At 33.3% G+C, this 22,855-nt stretch overlaps 2 protein-coding genes across 2 annotated transcripts; both read left to right on the top strand.

The window, feature by feature from the left end:
• Positions 1–2,022: 2,022 nt before the first annotated feature.
• LOC122602998 (sucrose-phosphatase 2-like) lies at positions 2,023–5,972 on the top strand. Its single transcript, XM_043775611.1, has 9 exons — positions 2,023–2,256; positions 3,374–3,454; positions 3,592–3,891; positions 4,030–4,131; positions 4,247–4,441; positions 4,766–5,056; positions 5,154–5,340; positions 5,423–5,469; positions 5,553–5,972. Exons 2-9 carry the CDS (start codon positions 3,395–3,397, stop codon positions 5,646–5,648), a joined length of 1,278 nt encoding a protein of 425 aa, XP_043631546.1. The 5' UTR covers positions 2,023–2,256; positions 3,374–3,394; the 3' UTR covers positions 5,649–5,972.
• Positions 5,973–10,662: 4,690 nt separating this feature from the next.
• Positions 10,663–11,368, top strand: LOC122603000. The gene is made up of 2 exons (XM_043775613.1): positions 10,663–10,954; positions 11,114–11,368. The coding sequence occupies exons 1-2, from the start codon at positions 10,825–10,827 to the stop codon at positions 11,326–11,328; spliced, it is 345 nt and encodes a 114-aa protein (XP_043631548.1). The 5' UTR covers positions 10,663–10,824; the 3' UTR covers positions 11,329–11,368.
• Positions 11,369–22,855: the final 11,487 nt, after the last annotated feature.

The following is a 22,855-nucleotide window of genomic DNA, read 5'->3' as shown; positions in this document are numbered from 1 at the left end:
CTGATATTAATAAAACGAGGAGTGGTCTCCATTGATCGACTAGTAGCAGTAGTACTATTATACTTTCTTCTTTTTATGTATGATTAAATGATGATGATGATGAATTAATTCATACAATTTTAGTTCAGATTATTATTATCAAATCAAAAGTGTATATGTAAGGAGGGGGCGTACGGCATGCAATTCAAGAAGATTTTACATCTGTCAAACAGGTGGGCCCCCAACTCATTTTTGAATGCCAGGTGCCTCTGCCTGCTCTGCCCTGGAATTATATAAAAACTTATCAACCCCCATAAGCAATAGAAAACTGTGAGTATTTTGTTACACCACATATTAATCATATATATTTAATTTCAATTTTAAAAAATTTATTCATACTGAAAAATTAAAATTCATGTACGTACTCATCCAAAAATTTGATTCCAATAACGTTAATCTCGAATCCCCAAGTACAATTCATAATGATTTTAAATAAATATTCTATTACCAAAACAAAATAGAACTGAAGACAAAACTTATTGAAATGTGTGTTTAGTGATAGACCTTTTTAAACAAGGTGAAAGCATGATACAGCTCAGCTACCGGCTAGTAATTTTAATCAAATTCGCCGTTCTGAAAAAAACAAATGCACTGGACTTAAAATCAGTTTTCCGTGTTCATTAAACATTGTTTTAGAAAAATCACAATTGAACATGTTTTTTGTTTTCTTTAAAACGTTTCGGGAAAAACACTCCTAATATGTACGACTTTTAAAACAGGAGTTTTCGTAATTAAAAAACAAATAAAAATTTTAAAAATGCTAGAAAATGTTATTTTTATTTTCTATAAAACATATTGTAATATATTTGGTTAAGTGAAAGGTTGAGGATAGGGTGTGAGGGCAGGGTGATGGGGGAGAGCACCAGAAATGATTGAGATTAGAGGCGTAAGGGAATAACTTAAGGTTTTTAAAATTTAGAAAATGAGACAGAAAAATACAAAAAAATGTTTTATGGTTTTCTATGAAAAAATATAAAACAATGTTTTTTTGTTTCTTAAAATACTTTTTGAAAAACTATGATTTGATCGCATTTTATGAACCTTCATGTTTTTAATTATACCAAGCTAATCCTAATAAATATGAACAACAGTACATGCTCAAATTTTGAGTCACGAAAATCTTCGAGAAACGAAGACCCAATACATGCTTTTTAAGTTCACCAAAAAAATAGATATGAAGTGAAGAAGTTCATATATAATAAGTACGCACTATCAGCCATATACTTGATGTGTTTATGTTGTGCAACCTCAATCACCGCACGACCAAACACAAAGTCAACTATACCCGTATGTCAAAGGCGATGATCCGGTTAAATTGACACATACAACAAGCCCTTTAACTTACGAGTAAAGCAATATATTAGCTGGATATAAAAAGTTGTCTTTTTCCCCAATAGTTCCGATGTGAACTTTTTTTACGAGTTAAAACCTTGAGAGCACATGTCAACTATTATTCCAATTGTTATATTAAAAAGATACATAGAAATAGGTTTTGGTGTCAGAAAGGATTCCTTAAAGTTATATTCAAATAGGTTTTGATTTTCATTTAAAGATCAAGATATTCCCAACTTAACTTACAAAATCATATCCTTTGGTGTCTTAAAAAACGTTGACCCGAGAAAAAACTCTTTAGTGAAGTTAGAATGGGCCTTAACAAAAAACCCAATATTGATAAATTAGAGCCTACGTAAAGCAAGACAATGGCCCAAATTTGTATGATGCCATTTCAATATTTCATTTTATATTTTTGCTACTACTCGTCTAGTCTTACTTTAATAACAAAAAACTAAAATACATATATAAAAAGAAAAAAAAATGATAAATCTTCAAAAAAGTAGTATAATAATCTTTCTAATGACACATGTTATATTTATGTTTTCTCTTGATGTATACATGCCATGATCAAAATATCAAAAAGACAATTAGGCTATTTTTAAGAGATTCCCCATGAAAAAAATATATCGGTTTCAAATAGGATATTCCGGTAGCATTTTATAATGTGGGTTTACAGGTAACCACATAAAAAAGGGAAAAAAAAAGCGCCAAACAAATAACTGATGACTGGGATCCGATCCCTTTTTTGATTTTGATATAGATAATAATATAATAACAATAAGAAAACATATCTGAAACAAAACGCCATCATTCATTCGCTATTACATATCACCCCTAAATCACACTCTTAATTCTGTATCACCCCAATTCCTTCTTCTTCTGGTACGTATAATAATATTATTATAAATCCCTTTTATTTAATTGTTACTATTCTAATTTGACTTAATTGCTGGAATGATTCAAATCAAAATATAAATCCAATAAATTTCTTCCATATATTTTAGTTTATTTCTATTATAATATCTCTGTTTTCTTTTTCAATACATACATAAATTAATCGGCTTATTTTTAGACAACAAGTGCCCCAATTTTATAACCGTATTTGCTTTTGCTTCTTTTTTGTTTTTCTAATCTGAATGGCAGAAAGGGTAAATTATTTGAGAGTGTATTAAAAGTTACATTGCTATTGTATGACTGCTATTTACCGAACAAACAAAATGTATCTGACTTCTTAGAAGAGGTCATGGAGTAGAACACATTAGCAAGTTTTAATGTGTACAAATGAAGCTATTTTTAGGTTCAATATACACAGTAGATATAGGTTGTATAAGGTTCAATACATTCCCAAATCATTTGTCCTTTTTGAATATGATGGTTCTTTTGAAATTTAGGAGTGCGTTTAGTTATGGAAAACTTTTATTGATTTTCCATTATTCAAGAAAATCAAATGAGAAGAGTTTTTTATCCCTAGAATCTTGAAATTTTTGAAAACGCTTTTAGTTGCAAGTAGTTTGGAAAACCATTTTTTGAAGGGAAAATAACTATTAAAATAAGTTTTTTCAATGGGTAGTTATTAGTTGGAAAACATAGTTTTTTGTTTCCGTTGAAAATTATGTTGTAAAAATCACATTTGAACCCATTTTCCGTTTTCCATGTTTCCCGTGAAATATACTCTAAAATACACTCTAGGATTCCCTTTTTCTCATTGTTGTTGAAAATGGTGCTTCGTTTGCAACTTAAAACCAAGTAATATAGCTCGAAAATTCGATTACTCTTTTTTCTGTTTGACTAAAATGCTAAATTCTAATCTAAAATGTCATAATTTAATCATCACAACAAATCAACAATGTTTATCTATTTGTGGTTCCATTAGTCTTGCTTATTTTCTCCTTATGGACGGCATTATAGATGATCGACTAGTAATCAAACATTATTACTAAAGAAGAGGAGTTTCTAAAGCCTTCAAAGTTCAAAAGTAAGGATTCAATGTTTTTTGCAGGGTTAACTGAGAACTAAAATCATGGAACGACTCAAAAGTTCTGCACGTCTCATGATCGTCTCAGATCTTGACCATACTATGGTTGGTGCTACTATCGTAACTAGACTTAATTCTTTATATTCATTTAAGCATTTTCATCAGTGGGTCGTACTCACTATATAGTAATAAATGGTGCAAATAGCATATACTAGGGGTTTATTGAATGATATGCATTGCAGGTTGATCATCATGATCCTGAGAACCTTTCCATACTAAGGTTTAATGCCTTGTGGGAAGCAAAATACCGTCATGATTCCTTACTAGTGTTTTCAACTGGAAGATCACCTACTCTGTACAAAGAGTTGAGGAAAGAAAAGCCCATGCTGACACCCGATATCACTATTATGTCTGTTGGAACCGAGATAACATATGGTAATGAAATGGTGCCAGATGAAGGTTGGGTCGATGTTTTGAATCATAAGTGGGACAAAAAGATAGTCACTGAGGAAACAAGCAAGTTCCCTGAACTTACTCTTCAGGTATAATTTCACATTTTAGTAGAGATTAACCAACTTAGAAGGGTATTACAGGGATTGTTTGCATTCATACAGAATTAGATATGTGTTTTGACTTCATACTCTCTAAAAGTTGGCTACTTTCTTTGTGTGACTATGCAGTCTGAATCTGAGCAACGCCCTCACAAAGTTAGCTTCCATGTTAAAAAAGAAAAGGCTCAGGAAGTAATGAAAATTCTTTCTGAGAATCTGGTCAAACGAGGGGTAAGCTTGAAATTCTTCTTTCATTCTTGGAGTTTATCAATACGTATTTAGGTCACTCGTGAACATATGGAATAAATATCTTCTGTTATTAAATCATTAATTTGTTGGTCATCAGCTAGACGCCAAAATAATTTACAGTGGTGGGATGGATTTGGATATATTGCCTCAAGGTGCTGGAAAAGGTCAAGCTCTTGCGTATCTGCATAAAAAGTTGAAGGCCGAGGGGAAGTTACCACAAAATACTCTGGCATGTGGAGATTCTGGCAATGATGCTGAACTATTCACCATTCCAGACGTACACGGTGTCATGGTTGTTGACTCATCTCTTTCCTTGGCATCCCCTTTGTAAGAAAGGTAGAGGTGGCAAAATGACTGGGTTGGGTAACATGTTGTGCTGTGTTGACCCGAAAACATTTTTTATCCAAATTTGTTCAGTCCTCCTACATAGTTCTAGGTCCAACTATGATTGTGAAAGTTACATCATTTCAGGGATAAATCCAATGTACTTTAGGTAGTCTGAATTGAAACATAAGGGATAATAAAAATCTGAATTGACCCATTTCATAAGTGAAGGGGTCGAATTGCCACCTAAGGTTGACACGTGTGGTGGTATTTACAAATCTTCTTTATGCAGGTCAAGAATGCACAGGAAGAACTGTTGCAGTGGCATGCTGAAAATGCTAAAAGTAACCCGAAGATTATACATGCAGATGAAAGGTGTGCAGCTGGTATCATACAAGCAATTGGTCATTTTAAACTTGGCCCAAATACATCACCAAGAGATCTTCCCGATCTTTTAGATGTTAAGTTGGAACAATTTGACCCTGCATACGAAGTAGTGAAGATTTACTTGTTTCTGGAGAGGTGGCAACGCGCAGAAGTTGACGACCCGGAACGCTATCTGGACAATTTGAAAGCAGTTTGTGTATGTTCATAATTTTTTGGTTTTTTAAGTCCATCTTCATTATGTTTGTTTATTGATTTCTAACCACGTTTTTCCTGTTATTTTTTCGTTTTTGCAGTCTCCGTCTGGTGCATATGTCAATGCATTTGGTGTCGAGCAATCTCTATATGATTTCATTGGTAAGCTAAAAGAATGCTATGGAGACCAAAAAGGGAAACAACATCGAGTGTGGGTTGATCAAGTTTTTCCTGCCCAGATTGATTCAAACACATGGCTTGTGAAGTTCAAGAAGTGGGAGCAAACTGGTAAGGAAATGTGATAGTCATGATCAAAGTTAAAAGTAGTCAATGAAAGTTGTAGAAACTAACAATTAGGCAAACAATGTAGGTGAAGAGCAAAAGGGTTGCTTTACAACTGCTATACTGAGTTCAAAGGTAATGTGTATTTGATCTTTCCATGAGAATCACTGTGGTGAACTTATGTAGTGTTTCTTGATATTCTTATTTTTTTGTTGTAGGATGTGAAGCCATCACAAGGGCTCACTTGGGTCCATGTGCACCAGACATGGATGAACGGATCAATGAAAGGACAAAATTTGGTTTCTCTAATGTAAGACGCCTAGCCTGCGTTTGAGGTATCTAAGATGATGTTACATTATCTTGTATGGAAGATAAATGTAAGTAAGTCGAAACCTTTATAGCAATTTCTTTTTCCAAAAGCATTCAAACTTTGTCCTAACAAAAGCTGATTGGTCTACTGAACCTTTTGCCTTTTGGGGTTTAATATATTTGTATACATGGATTGATATATTCAGATCAATATACAGCATAGTATCTTGGGTGAGCTTAGTTATGTATAACCTTGCAAGATTTACTTTCCTGTAGTAATGACATCGTTCCCATTAAAAGCTTTGTTCATTGTGTTTTGAGTTGATTTATTGAGAATTATTATGGAAGGTTTAGTAGGAATATCAGGGATTTAGATTGGGTGCATAATGTGCATTGCATTCTGAAATGATTTGGCTTATCTTGTTTCTAGACGTAACATGAACATTTGTGACTTACTTATCACATACAGTTGAAAAGAGTCGAGGTATCTTGATTTCTCGAATGATTAGAGTTGCTTAAGACTGGTATCCAAACCAACTTTATTTCCAGTGCTTTGTATAAATGTTGTATATGATGTTTGTTTGATGTTTTTTAGTTCATATACTTGTATTTTCAACTTTTATTTTTCTCTCTGAGAGTTTTTCCACAGGAGAATCTCCATGAATCCCCGTACATACCACTAGGGCGGAGTTTGGAAAATATTATTGTGAGGACAAATTTAGAAAAATAGGGTCAAATTTGAGAAAAATACCTCAAAGTACTTGTAAGTTGTAACTTTGTAAGTCTATATATCTATTTAATACGAGATTGAAAAAAGTAGGGAAGATTACTTTTGACCCCATAATGGCCAATAGCCATGAGAGTTAAATAAAACATATCAATGTTCAATGTGACTGATAAAATTTTTGATCCACTAATAATTAAACTACTAGAACTAAATAGTTAAACCAACAATGGGAAAGGTGTTTTGAGATTGCATTTTAAGATAAAGTACCTAGCTATAGTAAATCGAAGCCACAATGTTAGATTTTACTACACTAGTGATTGTTATGCAGCGGTCATGAACGAAAGCAACAATGGTTTAATTTAACACTACAAAGATTTATGTTTGGCAAAAAAAAAAAAAAAAAAAAAAAAAGAAGGTTTCGAGGTGAGGGCGTGGCTTTTCTTCAACTATCTGTAGATCATGAGTCATCAACTCAGCTGCAATTGGAAAAAGGCCTCAAAACGTTTTGATATCTAACCATTGACAACACTAAATATTTTACACACTTGTATATAGTGTAGCACAACAAGTATATTTGTTTTTGGCGTTTTGATATCTTCACAACACTACTCTTTAAAGTTTAACCATCGACAACACTCAATGTTTTATACAGTTTTATACAGTGTAACATAATACGAATTTTTGTTATTGGATTCAAAAATAACTTTTTATTATTTTATACGAGATTGATGATGATATATTCATATTTTCGATCATTAATATTTCAAAAATCTAATACTAATCAAATAGATTGCATCGCAACTACTAAATTTTATTGCAATCCTACCTACGAAGTTGGCATGACACTTCTCAAAAAGAACCATAGAAAAATATAACTAATATGTTAAGTTTACAAATATATATAAGGAATATTTTATTATACTAAAACACAATTGCCCTAATAACTTATTGACCAATTATTTTTTAATGTTAACTTTTGTTTTCAATTTTGACTTTAATTTACACTTTTTTGTTTTCCATCGCAAATTTACACTTTTTTCGTTTTCCATCACAAATTTACACTTTTTACTCAATAATTTTAATATAATAAATAAATAATAATAGCTAATATATATCCGATACAATAATAGCAAATATTTATCCAATAAAATAATAACAAATTTACACTTTTTTGTTTCCATCACAAATTTTACACTTTTTACCTAATAGTTTCAATATAATAAATAAATAATAATAGCTAGTATATATCCGATAGAATAATAGTTAATAGCTATGCAATAAAATAATAACTAATAAATATCTAATAATATGTTCTATCATCTATATCTAAATCTATATATAATTAATTAATTAAAAATAAATTAAATTTAACGTAAATATATTAAGATTTTAATAGTACCTATTGTCTTATATTAATTTTAATATATACTATAAAACACAGTTGCACTAATAACTTATTAGCCAATCATATTGCTCGATTTCATTAAATTGACTCTCGCTGATGTCATTATTTAGTTTTTTACATAAATTTATTTTATTAAAAAAAATAAATAACTAAAATAATGATTTTTACAATGTTATTAAAATTAGTTTTTATCGACCAAGCCCGGTTTTTACACATGAATAATTGTACATTGGTGTAGTTAAGTCTAGAGGGGCTTTAAGGTGTTAATATATGACAAAGATGAAAAGACAAAAAACACTACAACAAATTTTGTCTATAAAGAAGTCTTTCAAATGATGAAGCAAGGTATATGCTTCCAATGTTCTTTTATTACATTTATTTTCCTTCTATTAGCTTAATATTTTTGGCATTTGAATTGAACACTTAGTATCTACTTATATCTTTAACTATGAACTTATAAGCTTTTATAAGTTACATGCATGTAATAATGTCTAATATTAATAATATCGTAAGTCTCGTGTTCGGTGTTAAACACGAGTCTAAAATCTAGTTTAATATTAATACTATACGTCTACGATTATTTATATAATATACAATTAAACAATATGCGAAGTTCTAATCATACATGGTGTAAACTACTGGTAAATTTCCTCAAAATCAAATGGGGCATGGGGCACCTGACAAATTCTCTATCTTAACTAGCATATACAGTAGAGGAGATTCCTTCAAGTTGATCCTAACATGACTAGTCATGTTAGGGTGATCTTAGCCTTTGGATGAAACTCAAAGGCCAAGATTCAAAGATGATATTTGAATCTTGACCATTGATTTTCATTCAAAGGTTAAGATCTCTCCAACTTGACTCAAGTTGGAGACTCAACTTGAGGGATTCCTTACCCATATCAAAGTCACAATCTAGAATTATTATCTAATACTATTTTATAATGCATTTTGTCTTTATTTTTTTAAGAAAAGATGATTTGAACTACCTAAAATACCTATATTCTTTATTAACTAATTTAAAAAATCTTCACTTAATATACCTATAATAACCTTAAATTTCAACCACTCATTTTTTTTCTCTTCTCAAATCTCAACCACTCATTTTTTTTTCTCTCATCTATAAATCATTTTATTCCTCTAATTCATTCAAAATATTTTATCTCAAAAACCGTATATCGATAAATTATAGAAATTGTATGGGTGTTCTTAAAATTTCATGCTCTTTCATTAGAGATGTCATTTAAATTTGAGAACAGAGCCCGTATGACTAAAACATTTGGCTTAATTGGTTATCATACTTTATAACTTGACTCATCACTTACGCTAGGAAAGAAGCGGATAAAAAGGAAGGAGTGGTGGGTAACGTAAGAATAGGAATAAAATAGTGGAGAAGGTGTAAACGTGTATGGCTATTAACTAAACTACTCAATAACCGACTCAAAATAATACTAACCAACCAAGTGACCAACCACTCTCACACCCCCCTCACTTTCTCCTCAACATTCAAATTCAAAATAAATATCCATCTACAACCCTGCATTGAGTGTGTAATGTGTATTGAGGAAGGAGATCTGATCTGATCTAATCTAATCTGAGATATAATAACAACAACAATCATAAATAAATAAATAAATAATAATGGCACTAAGAGTGGTGTACGCGGTGGCCTTCCTATCGGTATCATGCGCTTTCTTCATGCTCCTTCACCTTGCCCTCCAGCCTGTCTTCAATTTCACCGATACCTGATCCACTCCGCCCCATTTACAATCATTAACACTTAATTTATCGATCTTAACCACCCACTCACATATGTTTATATCTATCTATATAGAGCCGCCGCCTTAATTCTTCGCCGGCGTTAATTTGAGTTTGTTATGTTTAATTTTTAAATTGCCTTTGACGTACGGTTTGTTTAGACTTATGGATGATACTCTTTGTTACGGGCCCTTTACGAATAGTAGTATTTTACTTTTTATTTATTATATATTTGTAACTTATTAATGTAATTTTCTTAATTTGCCTTTATTTAGTATTTGGATTTGGATTTGGATTTGGATTGGATTTGGATTCATGTTATGTATATGATCATGCACCTAAAATGATTATTATTATTGCTAATAAACAATGATTTCATGTCATTCCATGCCCTGTCACATTATTATCGAATATATATGACCATATTTGAATTGTGGAATGGGCAACCAGATAAAAAAAAAATAAAAAAAAAGTTGAAATTTCGTGCGCTAAATATATACTCGTATATGATTGAAACCAGTAAATTAATTACTTGCGAAATCCGAACTTGTAAACCACCTCGTTAATAACCTTTAATTTCTAGCAAGTAATTGCATGTAGGAGAATGATGGTATAATATGTGGCAATTCTAAAGTTCGATCAACCATTACGTTGCTTGAGTTTTTTTTTTTTTTTTTACCAAACTTTGCTAGATATTTACTAAAAATGTATGGAAGACACGCCCTTAAGCCAATTAATCAATACTTATCCAGTGTGTTTGGTTCAACTCGACCAACCCAAAATTCTTGACTAGATACAAATGAATCGAGTTAGATCATGAAGTCTGAACTTATAAATATCTAACCTATATATGTGATCCTTTAAGAATTCTAAACATGCATTGGCCCGGTTTAGATAACACTACTGCGTAATATTCATTTCAAAGTTTCTTTTAATAAAGTCCAAAGCTAATAAGATATAAAGAGGGAATGGAAACAAACATATGTTGTTACATTTGCCACTAAGTTATATATTATAAAATAGTTTTTATACAAGTAAACAATCCACATGAAAAATAAATAAATAAAAGTAATGGTTTATGGATCCTCCTCCCCTCATTTTATCATCGATCACCATTTACGTACAAACCTCTAGTTTAACCTCCATTTCCCATTTAAATACAAGTTCTTCAAATCCTTAACATGGTTTTCCCTAATGTTTAATTCCTTAAACCCCAACAATTTCCATGGTTGTAGGTTAGGACCCGAAAATAGATAAGATTATTTGACACGTACGTTATTTGAGAGCAAAGATGGATCACGAAGCTATACGAACCGGATTCATGACAGTTTTTGTTGTATCCGGGAGCGTTGTGGTTCTTGCTCACCAATTCCATAAACGCCTTCTTTTTGATTTCATGAGAAAGATGGAATTTGAATTGGGTATGTTCATTCATGTTTTAATTTAAAACCCTTTCAATTCCTTTTCTTCTAGTAATAATTAGATGATGAATGAGTTATGGTGTATTGTCTTAATTAAGATTTACATTGTCAATATAATTACATTGATTCTAAAGGTGTGCGTGATTGCATTATATATAGGTTCACGTAAGGGTCAAACAAAGAAAAAAGTGAGGTTTTCCGATGAAGCATTGAAGATTTTATCTCATGATCAAAAACAGAACAAGGACAAGGTGATCACGCCAAATGTGGCGAAGACCACCGATAACAAGAAATGCAGGAAGACAATGCCTCTCAACTGGCAAGTTATGTATAAAGGGATCATAAACTACAGGAATTCGATCTATATTCAGTAATTAAAAACTTTTTCTTTGTTTCAATTGGTGATGGTGATTGTGGTGGCATGGGATACCAATTATATATAGCTAGGGAAAATTAATATGGTTATTGTTTTATACGTAAAATGTATATATCTTTATTTTTCTAAAGTGAACAAAATGCAAAGAAGAAATGGAGAAATTCTTTTAAGAATTGACTAGGTGCAACACTAGTTAATTTGATAAATGTTGGTTAACTCGATTTTATGTGCACCTAGGTGCATGCCAAAGGTTGTGATTTGTTATATGATTGATGTTAATTAATATGTGTTATTAGTATTCATTCTTAAGCCAAAAACATAGATTTGATTATAGATAACCCGAAAGGAAACAAACACGTTAGTTTATCACTTTCGAATGATGGCTGGATCATGATATGATATAGGTTTAACGAACTTAATTTGAGGTTACTAACAGGTTCTCGATCCCTTGCGTCATATTAGAGTGTACGTATCATGACATGTATTTTTAGGATGGTTGTATGTGTTTTATGACCACCTAGTCAATTGTGTGAATCAGTAAATGTTTGATAACACCTACACATTTATACGGTGTCAATAGCTAAGAACTATAAATACAAGTTATGAACTATAGGTGACAATCACACAAAATTACAAACAGATTTGTTTCCCCCGATATAAAACTGATTATCTGGCTCATAAAATGAAAACATACTCGATATTCGAATAACTTTATCCGGAAAAAAAAATTTTTAATTAAAAATAAAAATATTTCCAGGCTTCCAGCAACGTACTAGAACCAAAATAGAGTATATGATAATGGGCCATCGCAAGCAATGTAGGCCCAAGTTTGCTGGCAATTTTGAGCCCAAGCCGATACAATGTGGTGCCTTTGAGTTTCGATTTACTAAGGCCGGTTCTTATAGCAATTGGAGTCCTGGGGAGTCTGACTGCCACGTCAGCAACACTCCCCTCAGGACTCTCCCTGTCTATAAGCAAGCTTTTTCAGGACTTCTTTGGCATATCATCAATTAATTTATCATTTTCTTTTAAATACATTTAACCAAACTATATCTTTAACATTAAAACACACACATTTATATATAAAAACACAATAAATTAAAAAAATACACAACATTTATTTTAAAAAAATATATATTACAACACAAATTATTGAAAACACACAAATGAAAACTAAAACAAACTACTCGTCGCCCTCATCATCTTCATCGTCACTGCCTTCACCCATCGCTAGAAAGTCTTCCCCAAACTGATCCATCAGAGATTTACGATAATTCAGAAGTGCTTTCAGTTGCCTTCCAGTCAAATCAGTGGGAACCGGGTTCTGAAGAAACGTAAACGCGTCCATAACTTCCCTCCTGTGACGAAAAGCTTTCCTTGCCTTCCGATCCTCTTCAAACTTCAGCCGCTCTTCATCTGTTTTCTGTATGGATTCCTTCTGCAACTTGAGCATTTCGTCGAGCTTAAGGATCGCCTCTGACCTGATGGATGATCTACTCGAACCTGCATCAGAACCTTGGGATAACTTTAGGCTAACATTACGCCCCGGTGGTCTCCTAATCGGGTCATCTCAAAACAACCGGTCAACACCCGGGTTTTGCTGTTAACCAAGCGGCTGTGATGGCTCACCGTCGTCATCCAAATCCACCATATCCACCCACGGCTGTTTATTTGTGCCGTGGTCATTCCAAAAGGTTGAAAAACCTTTAAGGATTTCCCAACACCTTTTGAATGCAAAGCGAGACGGCCCATACAGCTCCTTGTATTGCGTATGGACGGCATCAAAAATATGCTTCTCGTCGGCGCCGCTTTGTCGTCCTTCATCGTTAAACCCTTTAAACACACAGCCGCAAAATTCTTACACCCAGCTTTGATTTTGTTCCATTTTCCATGAAGTTGACTCACATTACGAAGACCATCTTTTGATGCCTTGTTAAACAACGTCTCAATCTTTGTCCAAAACACGTTTTCAGTTTAACCATTCCCCTTGATCGCGTCCTCGGTAGCATGCACCCAACACCTAGTCAAAACCACACATTCCTCTTCGGTCCATTTCCTCTTTATTGCCATCTCCTTTCTTTTTTTCGTCATTCTCTTTGGTGGTTGAACTGCCTCTACTTCATCGTCCACAGGAGTGGCAGAAGCAACACTAGTTCCCGCGCGTGGATTTTCCACTTCATCTACCACATTAATCGGCTGTGGTGGTGGTGTCGTTGCTGCTGTTGCTTGTTGATACATCTGAGCCGCCTGCAATTGTTGCAATAAGAGAAGGTTGTTTGCGTTGTTTATGCCTTCAATCGGGTTATAACCCATACTATTATAAAACGAAGTCGAATACAGGTTCACATTATATGGAGTCATCGATGGCGACGAAATATAGTTGAGTGGGAATTGAGAGTTGGTAGATTGAACTTGTGGGTTCGACGATGACAGTGCCGGTGATGGTGGTGGAGGAAAGTCGAGAAGGTTTTGAAGCATGTCGTCTCCAACATTTTGGTTGGTTTTCTTGTTTTGGTTTTAGTTATTTTTCTTAGGCATGATGTGTGTTTGAGTGTAAGAATGAATGCTTTGATTGTATGTGAAATGGTGTTTATGTATGTGAAAATGGAGGAGGTCTGCTGTTTTAAAGAAGAAGAAAGGAAGAATAAACAATTTTTTTTGTAAACTAGCCGTTACATTCAAATTAGGGAGGAAAATGGTTTATTTTTATTAAAAAAAACGGTCGAATTCAATTGTCTAGGGACTCACAAGGAGCGTCCGTCAGAGTCCTGGTGAATAATGGATCGAAAGACGCAGCGAGTTGGACGCTTGGTGGTTATAGCGTCGGGAGTCCTGGGCTTCGAGGACGCAGACCAGCCTGATAATTTGGGATAGTAATATAAGGTTGTTAGGTATCTAAGTTTAGACGTAAAATACTCACATATTATTATTTTTTTAATCCATAAAATTCATTTGGGGGGGGGGGGCAAACATATATCCATTTATCAAAAAATATTAAAAATTTTATATGTGAGGTTCTACACTAACTTAGGTATCGGACAACCTTATATTCACTTTTCATAATATATTATCAATAACCAATCATATCCAAATGATATTTATGTAAGGATATTATTTGTAACTATCCTAATTAAGTTGAAAACATCTTGATTTTTGAATCTTGATCCTTTCTTTTTAATTCAATGATTAAAATCTCAAAGTTAGAGATAACTTTAGAGAATCTCATTCCGATATATTATACATATTATATAAAAATGTTAAGCATACATATATTGTGAATAGCTAAGTTATGGTGTAAATATCACTAACTTATTCAATTTCATTTGTGTATTTTATGATTTTATTTGATGTGTGAACGTATAATATATCTTATTTTTGTTGTGTTATTAGTCCGATAAAAATTAAAAGCGTGTTAAAAATCAAATAACAAATTTCAATTATAGATTTTACATTTCTTTTTGATTTTATTTTTCACTGTGTTGCCATCGTCTTTGAAACCACCACCACCGTTATATTGCCTCCACCATTACCACCGATATTGTTCTTCCCTACCACCAACCCTTTTCTCCATTGCAGTCTTCGGAACTGTGATTTGAAGTGTGTTATGTCCCTAAGAAGGTACCCAATGGTGATCACTCATCCCCCAAGGACTAGTCTATGTCAGTGCTCCATCAGCAAAAAACACTCAAAGGAACAATCCCCCCAAAAATGCACCCAATGGACTCATCCCTCAAGGACTAGTCTTGGACCCACCATTTATTTAATTTTACACATTCAAAATTAATAATAATAATAATAATAATAATGATAATAATAATAATAATAATAATAATAATAATAAATTATTATTTATTATTTATTATTATTATTATTATTATTATTTATTATTATTATTTAAAGAAAAGTGTGTGTTTCTATCCTTTAAGGTTGTTTTTAAACTAACATTGAAATACAGGGTAAAAACTGAAAATTTGAAATAATGACAAAAGACAAATTGAAGTGCAGGGTACAAACATTTCCCCTAAAACTTCCATCTTCTTCTTCGTGAGCATTAACCGGCTGTCGGAAAATACAGGTTTTTTTTCTTTACAGTAAAAACACACATACACACACCCACACACACATATCTATCAATTTAACATATATATGTGAGAAAGAAAAAAAAACAGCCACACCCTCTCGTCCCTACAGGAACGAAGCTAGCGGACGAGACCATCGGACGAGTGAAGGACGAGTTCCACCCAATGGTGTGTGATGACGTACCCACCCAGGTGCAAGTACCCAGGGTACGATCGAAGGGTACGTTATACTTTCGATAAACAAGGAAAGGATTTGTATCTATCAAGAATCCTATATATTAGGAAAGAAGATCAGAACAAATATCTTATTCCCGGAAGAGATATACACGACCCATGAAAACCCTACTTGTGGAATAAGTCACGAACCCCCTATAAATAGGGGGAAGGATGGCTAGAATTATTCATAATCACATACACACATTCTTGACGTACAAAAGGCATAGCCTTACCGAAAGGGAACCGCCAACGAAAAACCACAAACACCCCCATTCCTCCTTTCTAGACAACCGGATTGGCTGTACAAACAATTGGCACCATCCGCGAGACATTCTCCGAACAGCAAAAACCTGCAAAATTTTTGTTTTCCCAAACCCTAAAACCTAGAAGAATGAGCGAGGAAAATAGGTCGCCACCTGGTTTCGGGGGAGAAAGCATGGATCTGAACCGAATTCAAGGCGACACCAATAACACCTTCATCAGTAGGGGCGACACACGCCTCTACATCAGCTCAGCCCCAGATCGACGATGCATATGTACGACAAAACTATGCCAGCATCCTGAGCACTCTAAGGCGTCTCCAAGACGCGGGAGAATTATCAGGAAGGGCAATCAATTTCAATGAAGAATATGACGAGTATGATGGTGATACACCGCCAGGCGGAAGGCGTAGGCAACCAATGGATCCTCGATCAAGAATGCAAAGGACCAACAACCAGCCAAGCAATGCAGCGGGATCACAAGACAATACTCAGAACCCAAACAAACCTAGGTCAAACACCCAGGGACAAGTGTACCTAGGGCCAAACACCCAGGGACAAGTCAACCCAGGGCCAAACACCTAGGGACAAGTCAACCTCAGGTCAAACACCCAGGGACAAGTCAACCTCAGGTCAAACACCCAGGGACAAGTCAACCTCAGGTCAAACACCCAGGGACAAGTCAACCTAGGGTCAAACACCCAGGGACAAAGGAACCTAGGGTTAAACACCCAGGGACAAAGCAACCTAGGGACAAACACCCAGGGACAAAACAACATAGGGTCAAATACCCAGGGACAAGCCAACCAAGGTTCAAACAACCAAGGTGGCCAAAACATCCCACAAGGAATACCAAATCCAGGACTGCAACATAATGCGCAGGATATGTGCATTACACGCAGCACACCAATTTTCCACAGTACTTGGCAAGTTCACTCCCGCAGTACCAGATACAAGGAACAGGCACCTCAGGGTACTATAATCAGGAAACATTCACTCAAAACCTTCAGAATGAAGGCCAGGGAATGAACATGGCAGGATACCAACAGAACCCCCAAGGCCAATTTAATCAAGGTTTCTCTACCAACATACAAAGACCCAATATACCAGGGACACGAAATTTTACCCAGGGTCCACAAACGCAGGGTAGTGGTCAAGACTACGGGCCCCAAGCAAACCAAGCTACACCGCAAGTGCAAGCAGGACCTCCTCAAAACCAACCCCAACAATGATTCCAGATGCCAGGACAGGTCCTAGGAGCACATTATCATAATACAGGACCTCAATTAGGCCAGGGTTACAACCATCACTACCTAAATAGCCCAGGAACCAATAACCAGGGGTATGAGCAATACTATCAGGCTGGTGGTCCAAACTTTAACACCTACGGAACAAACATCTGGGGACCAGACACATACTAAACTCTTCAATCATACCAACAAAGCATACCTAGACCATTTAGCCTCAGCAGGATGCCAACAAAGTCACCATTCGCAGAATGGATAAGGAACCATCCATTGCCAGCAAATATGAAATACCCAGCACATCTAGGAATTTATAATGAAATTAGGCATTTACAAAAAAAAAAAAAAAAACCTGAATTTAATCTCATCATCAAAAGATTGGTGATAGACTTGTAGGAATGTTCAAAAGAATAAGGAAGTAATAAAGAAGGAAGGAAATACGGTTTAGTAAAAAAAATTGAGTACTTTTTGGAAAGCATTTGTTACAATATTATGATAGGGGTTATGAGAAGCACAGGGACCAACTGCCATGTGGCAGACTTTTTAAAAGAAGTGTTTGTTTGGGATCCTCTTTTAAAAGGAAGAAAGATTCTAAAGTTCGATCAACCCTTACGTTGCTTGAGTTTTTTTTTTTTTTTTTTTTACGAAAATTTGCTCGATATTTACTAAAAATGTATGGAAGACACGCCCTTAAGCCAATTAATCAAAGGATAATTTCCTGGAAGACACGCCTTAATAATCTGGGATGATAATATAAGGTTGTTAGGTATCCAAGTTTAGTCATAAAATACTCACATATTATTATTTTTTTAATCCATAAAATTCATGGGGGGCCCAAATATATATTCATTAATCAAAAAATATTAAAAATTTTATATGTGAGGGTTCCACACTATGTTAGGTGTCAGACAACCTTATATTCACTTTTCATAATATATTATCAATAACCAATCATATCCAAATACCTAGTGATATTTATGTAAGGATATTATTTGTAACTATACTAATAAAGTTGAAAATATCTTGATTTTTGAATCTTGATCCTTTACTTTAATTCAATGATCAAAATCTCAAAGTTAGAGATAACTTTAGAGGATCTCATTCTGATATATATTACATATTATATAAAAATGTTAAGCATACATATATTGTGAATAGCTAAGTTATGGTGTAAATATCACTAACTTGTTCAATTTCATTTGTGCATTTTATGATTTTATTTGATGTGTGAATGTATAATATATCTTATTTTTGTTGTGTTATTAGTCCAATAAAAATTAAAAGCGTGTTAAAAATCAAGTAACAAATTTCAATTACAGATTTTACATTTCTTTTTGATTTTATTTTTCACTGTGTTGTCACCGTCTTTGAAACCACCACCATCGTTCTATTGCCTCTGCCATTACCACCGATATTATTCTTCCCTACCACCAACCCTTTTCTCCATTGCAGTCTTCGGGAACTGTGATTTGAAGTGTGTTCTGTCCCTAAGAAGGTACCCAATGGTGACCACTCATCCCTCAAGGACTAGTCTCTGTCAGCGCCACATCAGCAAAAAATACTTGAAGGACTAATCCCCCCCAAAAATGCACCCAATGGACTAATCCCTCAAGGACTAGTTTTGAACCCACAATTTATTTAATTTTACACATTCAAAATTAATAATAATAATAATAATAATAATAATAATAATAATAATAATAATATTATTATTATTATTATTATTATTATTGTTGTTGTTGTTGTTGTTGTTGTTGTTGTTGTTATTATTTAAAGAAAAGTGTGTGTTTCTATCCTTTAACGTTGTTTTTAAAATAACATTGAAATACATGGTAAAAACGGAAAATTTGAAATAATGACAAAAGACAAATTAAAGTGGAGGGTACAAACATTTCCCATAAAACTTCCATCTTCTTCTTCGTGAGCATTAACCGGCCAGCCGCTGGAAAATACATGTTTTTTTTTCTTGACGGTAAAAACACACACACATCTATCTATCAATTTAACATATATATATGTGAGAAAGAAAGAAAAGAGAAACAACCACACCCCTCGTCCCTGCAGGAATGAAGCTAGCGGACGAGACCATCGGACGAGTTCCACCCAACGGTGTGGACTCGTCCCTGGATGTCGAACGAGCAGAGGAATGAGCCCATTGGGTAGCCTCTTAGAAGTATTGGTGAAGGTAGTAGGTCAATAGGTCATAGGGATAATGAGGTGATCCACCTAGGCTCCGTCATGAACTAATCGAGGGGTGGTAGTGGTAGTGGTAGTGTCTAATATGGATAGTGGTGGTGGTTCGATGGTGGAAAGAAGAGAAAATGCCGCGACTAACATTTTTCGCTTGCTTTCGAGCTTAATTATATTTTTTAAATGAACATTGATTTTTTTATCCTGTCACTCTTATAGATTTTTCATACCAAATATGTTGTTTCCGAGCCGCCGGCTTGTGTGGTTCATTAGTCACAACACACTAGACTATTCTGATTTATTCTACATATTATCTTGGTGATTTTTATGCAAGTCCGACTTTTTCACAAATAAAAACATAATCAGCCTTTACAATTTATAGAAATAAATAGTTTTAAGATTTGCATAACAAAGCAGTATTACAATATCTAATCTTATGACACATTTGACCGACCACCACCACATTGAAGACGCTTTTGACTCCTTAAAGTTTTTTGACTAGTTACCTTTTTGTCTCTTGCTGCTTCATTAAATTACTTCTGCAACTTATCACTAAAACTGAAAACAATAAATTTTCTTAAGAATACCAGGCATTATATTGCATGCCCTTTTTGACAAATCTTTCAATATACATTATTGTTTTCTAGAGCAAAAAGTACAAGAAAACTCCACGGAGGCAACTATTGATTTTGTTTTTTATGTAATGTAGTTTGTGATTAAAAGAAGATTGTTTTAATTAAGTTAAAAGTCGTTGTTTTTCTTCCTATATCAAAGATTTTAGGCTGAGAGAAATGGGGCTATTCCAATTGTAATGTGGCGTAATGTCATATATGGGTAGCCCTTTAAAAATGTGGCAGTAGAGCTATCTAGTTGGGTAAAAGGATTTTTTATAAATGGCTCTAAGTGATTGGTTGGGAAGTGAACAAATGAGAGAGAGAAAGATAATCAAAGAGATATATTGATGTGTATTATGCAATATGTAGAAGTCGACAAAACAAATTTTTTTACCCAATCGCCTAATGGAGATGGTGTTTTAGGCGAACCAAAGGGCGGCCAAGGAATAATTTCGCTCCACGTACTCCTTTCAACCTTAGTTTAGTGGTATGTATTAGATTTTAGATTTGTGTCAAACACTGGACACGGGGTTACGATATTATCAATATTAGATATTCATACATTTAAGTCATAAAAGCTTATAATGTTGAAGAAATACGGTTTTAAGTGTTATATTTTGCAAGTTGTAGTACAATAATCATATGTTTGTCACTGTCATTATTAGCCTCGACATATTGATGAAATTGTTTGCCGTAGTCATTCCACAAGCCACATGATATATAATAATTTCTCCATTATAGAATATTTTGAAACCAGTTGTACTCATAATGTGATATTATTATGAAAGATAATTAAGAATAAAAGATATAAACATATTTGTGATTTTGTGCTTGACATTCAAGTATATGTATTTAATCATGTTGTGCGTCCATAACACGCATAAGTTTACTTTCAATCACTAATTCTATGATAATATGATAACAATTAAAATTGTTTTTATATTATTTGATAACAATTAGGACTCTTAATTTGAGTGATAACTGTAACTTTAAATATTAATATGCAAAACTAATATATAAAAAAAGGAGAAACGTATGCACCTTTTTGATTGAGTGATAGAATGAATCTTGAATGAAGTTTATATTGATTTGGATTTAGGATTCAAGTAGCCCGCTGTTATAAATCGTGTTTGGGATATGTATCTAGATGTCACACTGTATTTATATCAAATATTAAACTAAATATTAATATTTATAATTATAAAAATCTAATCTAATATTTGTTAATAAGTCATTAGGTTTTGAAATAATTTTTTGTAGAACTTATTTCATATGTTGGAAAAAAATTTATTTAATCAAATGATTGTAAATTTTAAAAAATTCTTTCAAGTTAGATGGCTAAAAATAAATATAAATTAAGTATTCAGGGCTAAAAATATAAATTATTGATGGAAAACAAAAAAGTGTAAATTAATGAGACTTTTTCTATAAATCAATATAAATACTAATATAATAATATATTTAGATAATGATTATTAGGATTTTTTATTTGTAGTTTATCTAAATGATGACATCATCAAAAGTCAAATTGATGAAATCGAACAATGTGATTGGTTAATAAGTCATTAGTTCAACTGTCTTATAGTATATATTAAGATATCAATCATCAACTAAAGATTGTAATTTCAAATTCTGTTATTAACAAACATTTAAAACTATTGCATGAGACTAACGTGTTATTTTTTTATTTTTTTTATTTACCATTGTTATAATTATTCTTTTGTTTTTTGTTTTTTTCTATTGTTATAATTAAGTTGATTGAAACAAATTAGAAATCATTAAAATTAACCGAAATGTTGAGTAATATTAATGGATCTTTCGTTTTAAAATAGCCTCTCTATTATACAGCTTGGTTTGAATCATTTTAAACTCACCATATAATTATAAACCCATGACCTGTAGTTTAATTAAATTTCAAATATACCTACCAGTCGATCGGATTCATACTTTCATTCGCTTTTAAAATATAACCTAACAAAAAAATATACACCAAGTTTGTTTTCGACTTTTCGTTAAAAAGAATCATAGACATTAAATTAAGAACAAATTGCATTTTTGGTCCTTGTGTTATCACATCATTTGCAATACTGGTCCAAACATTTGCAAAGTGGCAATCCTGGTGCCACAAATGGAAAAGTTTCGCAATTTTGGTCCATTTTTAACTTTCCGTCCATATGTCTCCGTTATTCGACCCACGTGCGTGTCACGTGCGGGGTAGATTCGTCCATTTATTGTTTTGGACCAGATTTGCAACGAAAAACAAAACCCCACCCCTTTATAAACCTTTTCCCCCAAATTAATTTAACCTATTTCTTTTTCAATCGCATTCGCCATCCCTAATGTATACACAAACACATACATGAGCAGTTAAATTAAAAGATCATATGATGCAGACAAATCCAAAACAACTTTTGATTCAAAATCCAAAAAAAATCACAAACAACTTTTGATTCAAGTACGTGTTATCTTCGAGGAGATGTAGCTAGACATTCATTCCTTGATGATGTTTACGGTGAGTTTTATTTCTTGATTCAATCTTTTATTTTTTATTTTTTCCATTTATGAGTATATATATATATATAGTTGGTGATCATTTTCATGTATATATAAGTGTGTTTGTTTTTAACTTAAAAAGCCCTAATTTTTTTTTTTATTTAACAGGAAAAAGCCCTAATTTATTTACATTGTAAATCCATCACGGGGGGTCGTCTACTAAGAAGCATCCAGGCAGAAGATATTTTGGTGGTAAGGTAAATTATGTCGATTGTGTAGATGGTGACCAGTTTTCTGTACTTGAAGTGAATGTCATGCTTCAAGAGCTAGGGTATACTGAGAAGGTTCCATTGTGGTATCACTTTAAAGCTCCAGATAGTGATTTGGATTATGGTCTTCATGCTTTAGGTAATGATGATGATATTAGGT

The sequence above is a fragment of the Erigeron canadensis genome, chromosome 6 (genome assembly GCF_010389155.1).
Source record: "Erigeron canadensis isolate Cc75 chromosome 6, C_canadensis_v1, whole genome shotgun sequence".
Lineage (NCBI taxonomy): Eukaryota > Viridiplantae > Streptophyta > Magnoliopsida > Asterales > Asteraceae > Erigeron > Erigeron canadensis.
This window is presented reverse-complemented; position numbering and strand designations above follow the sequence as displayed.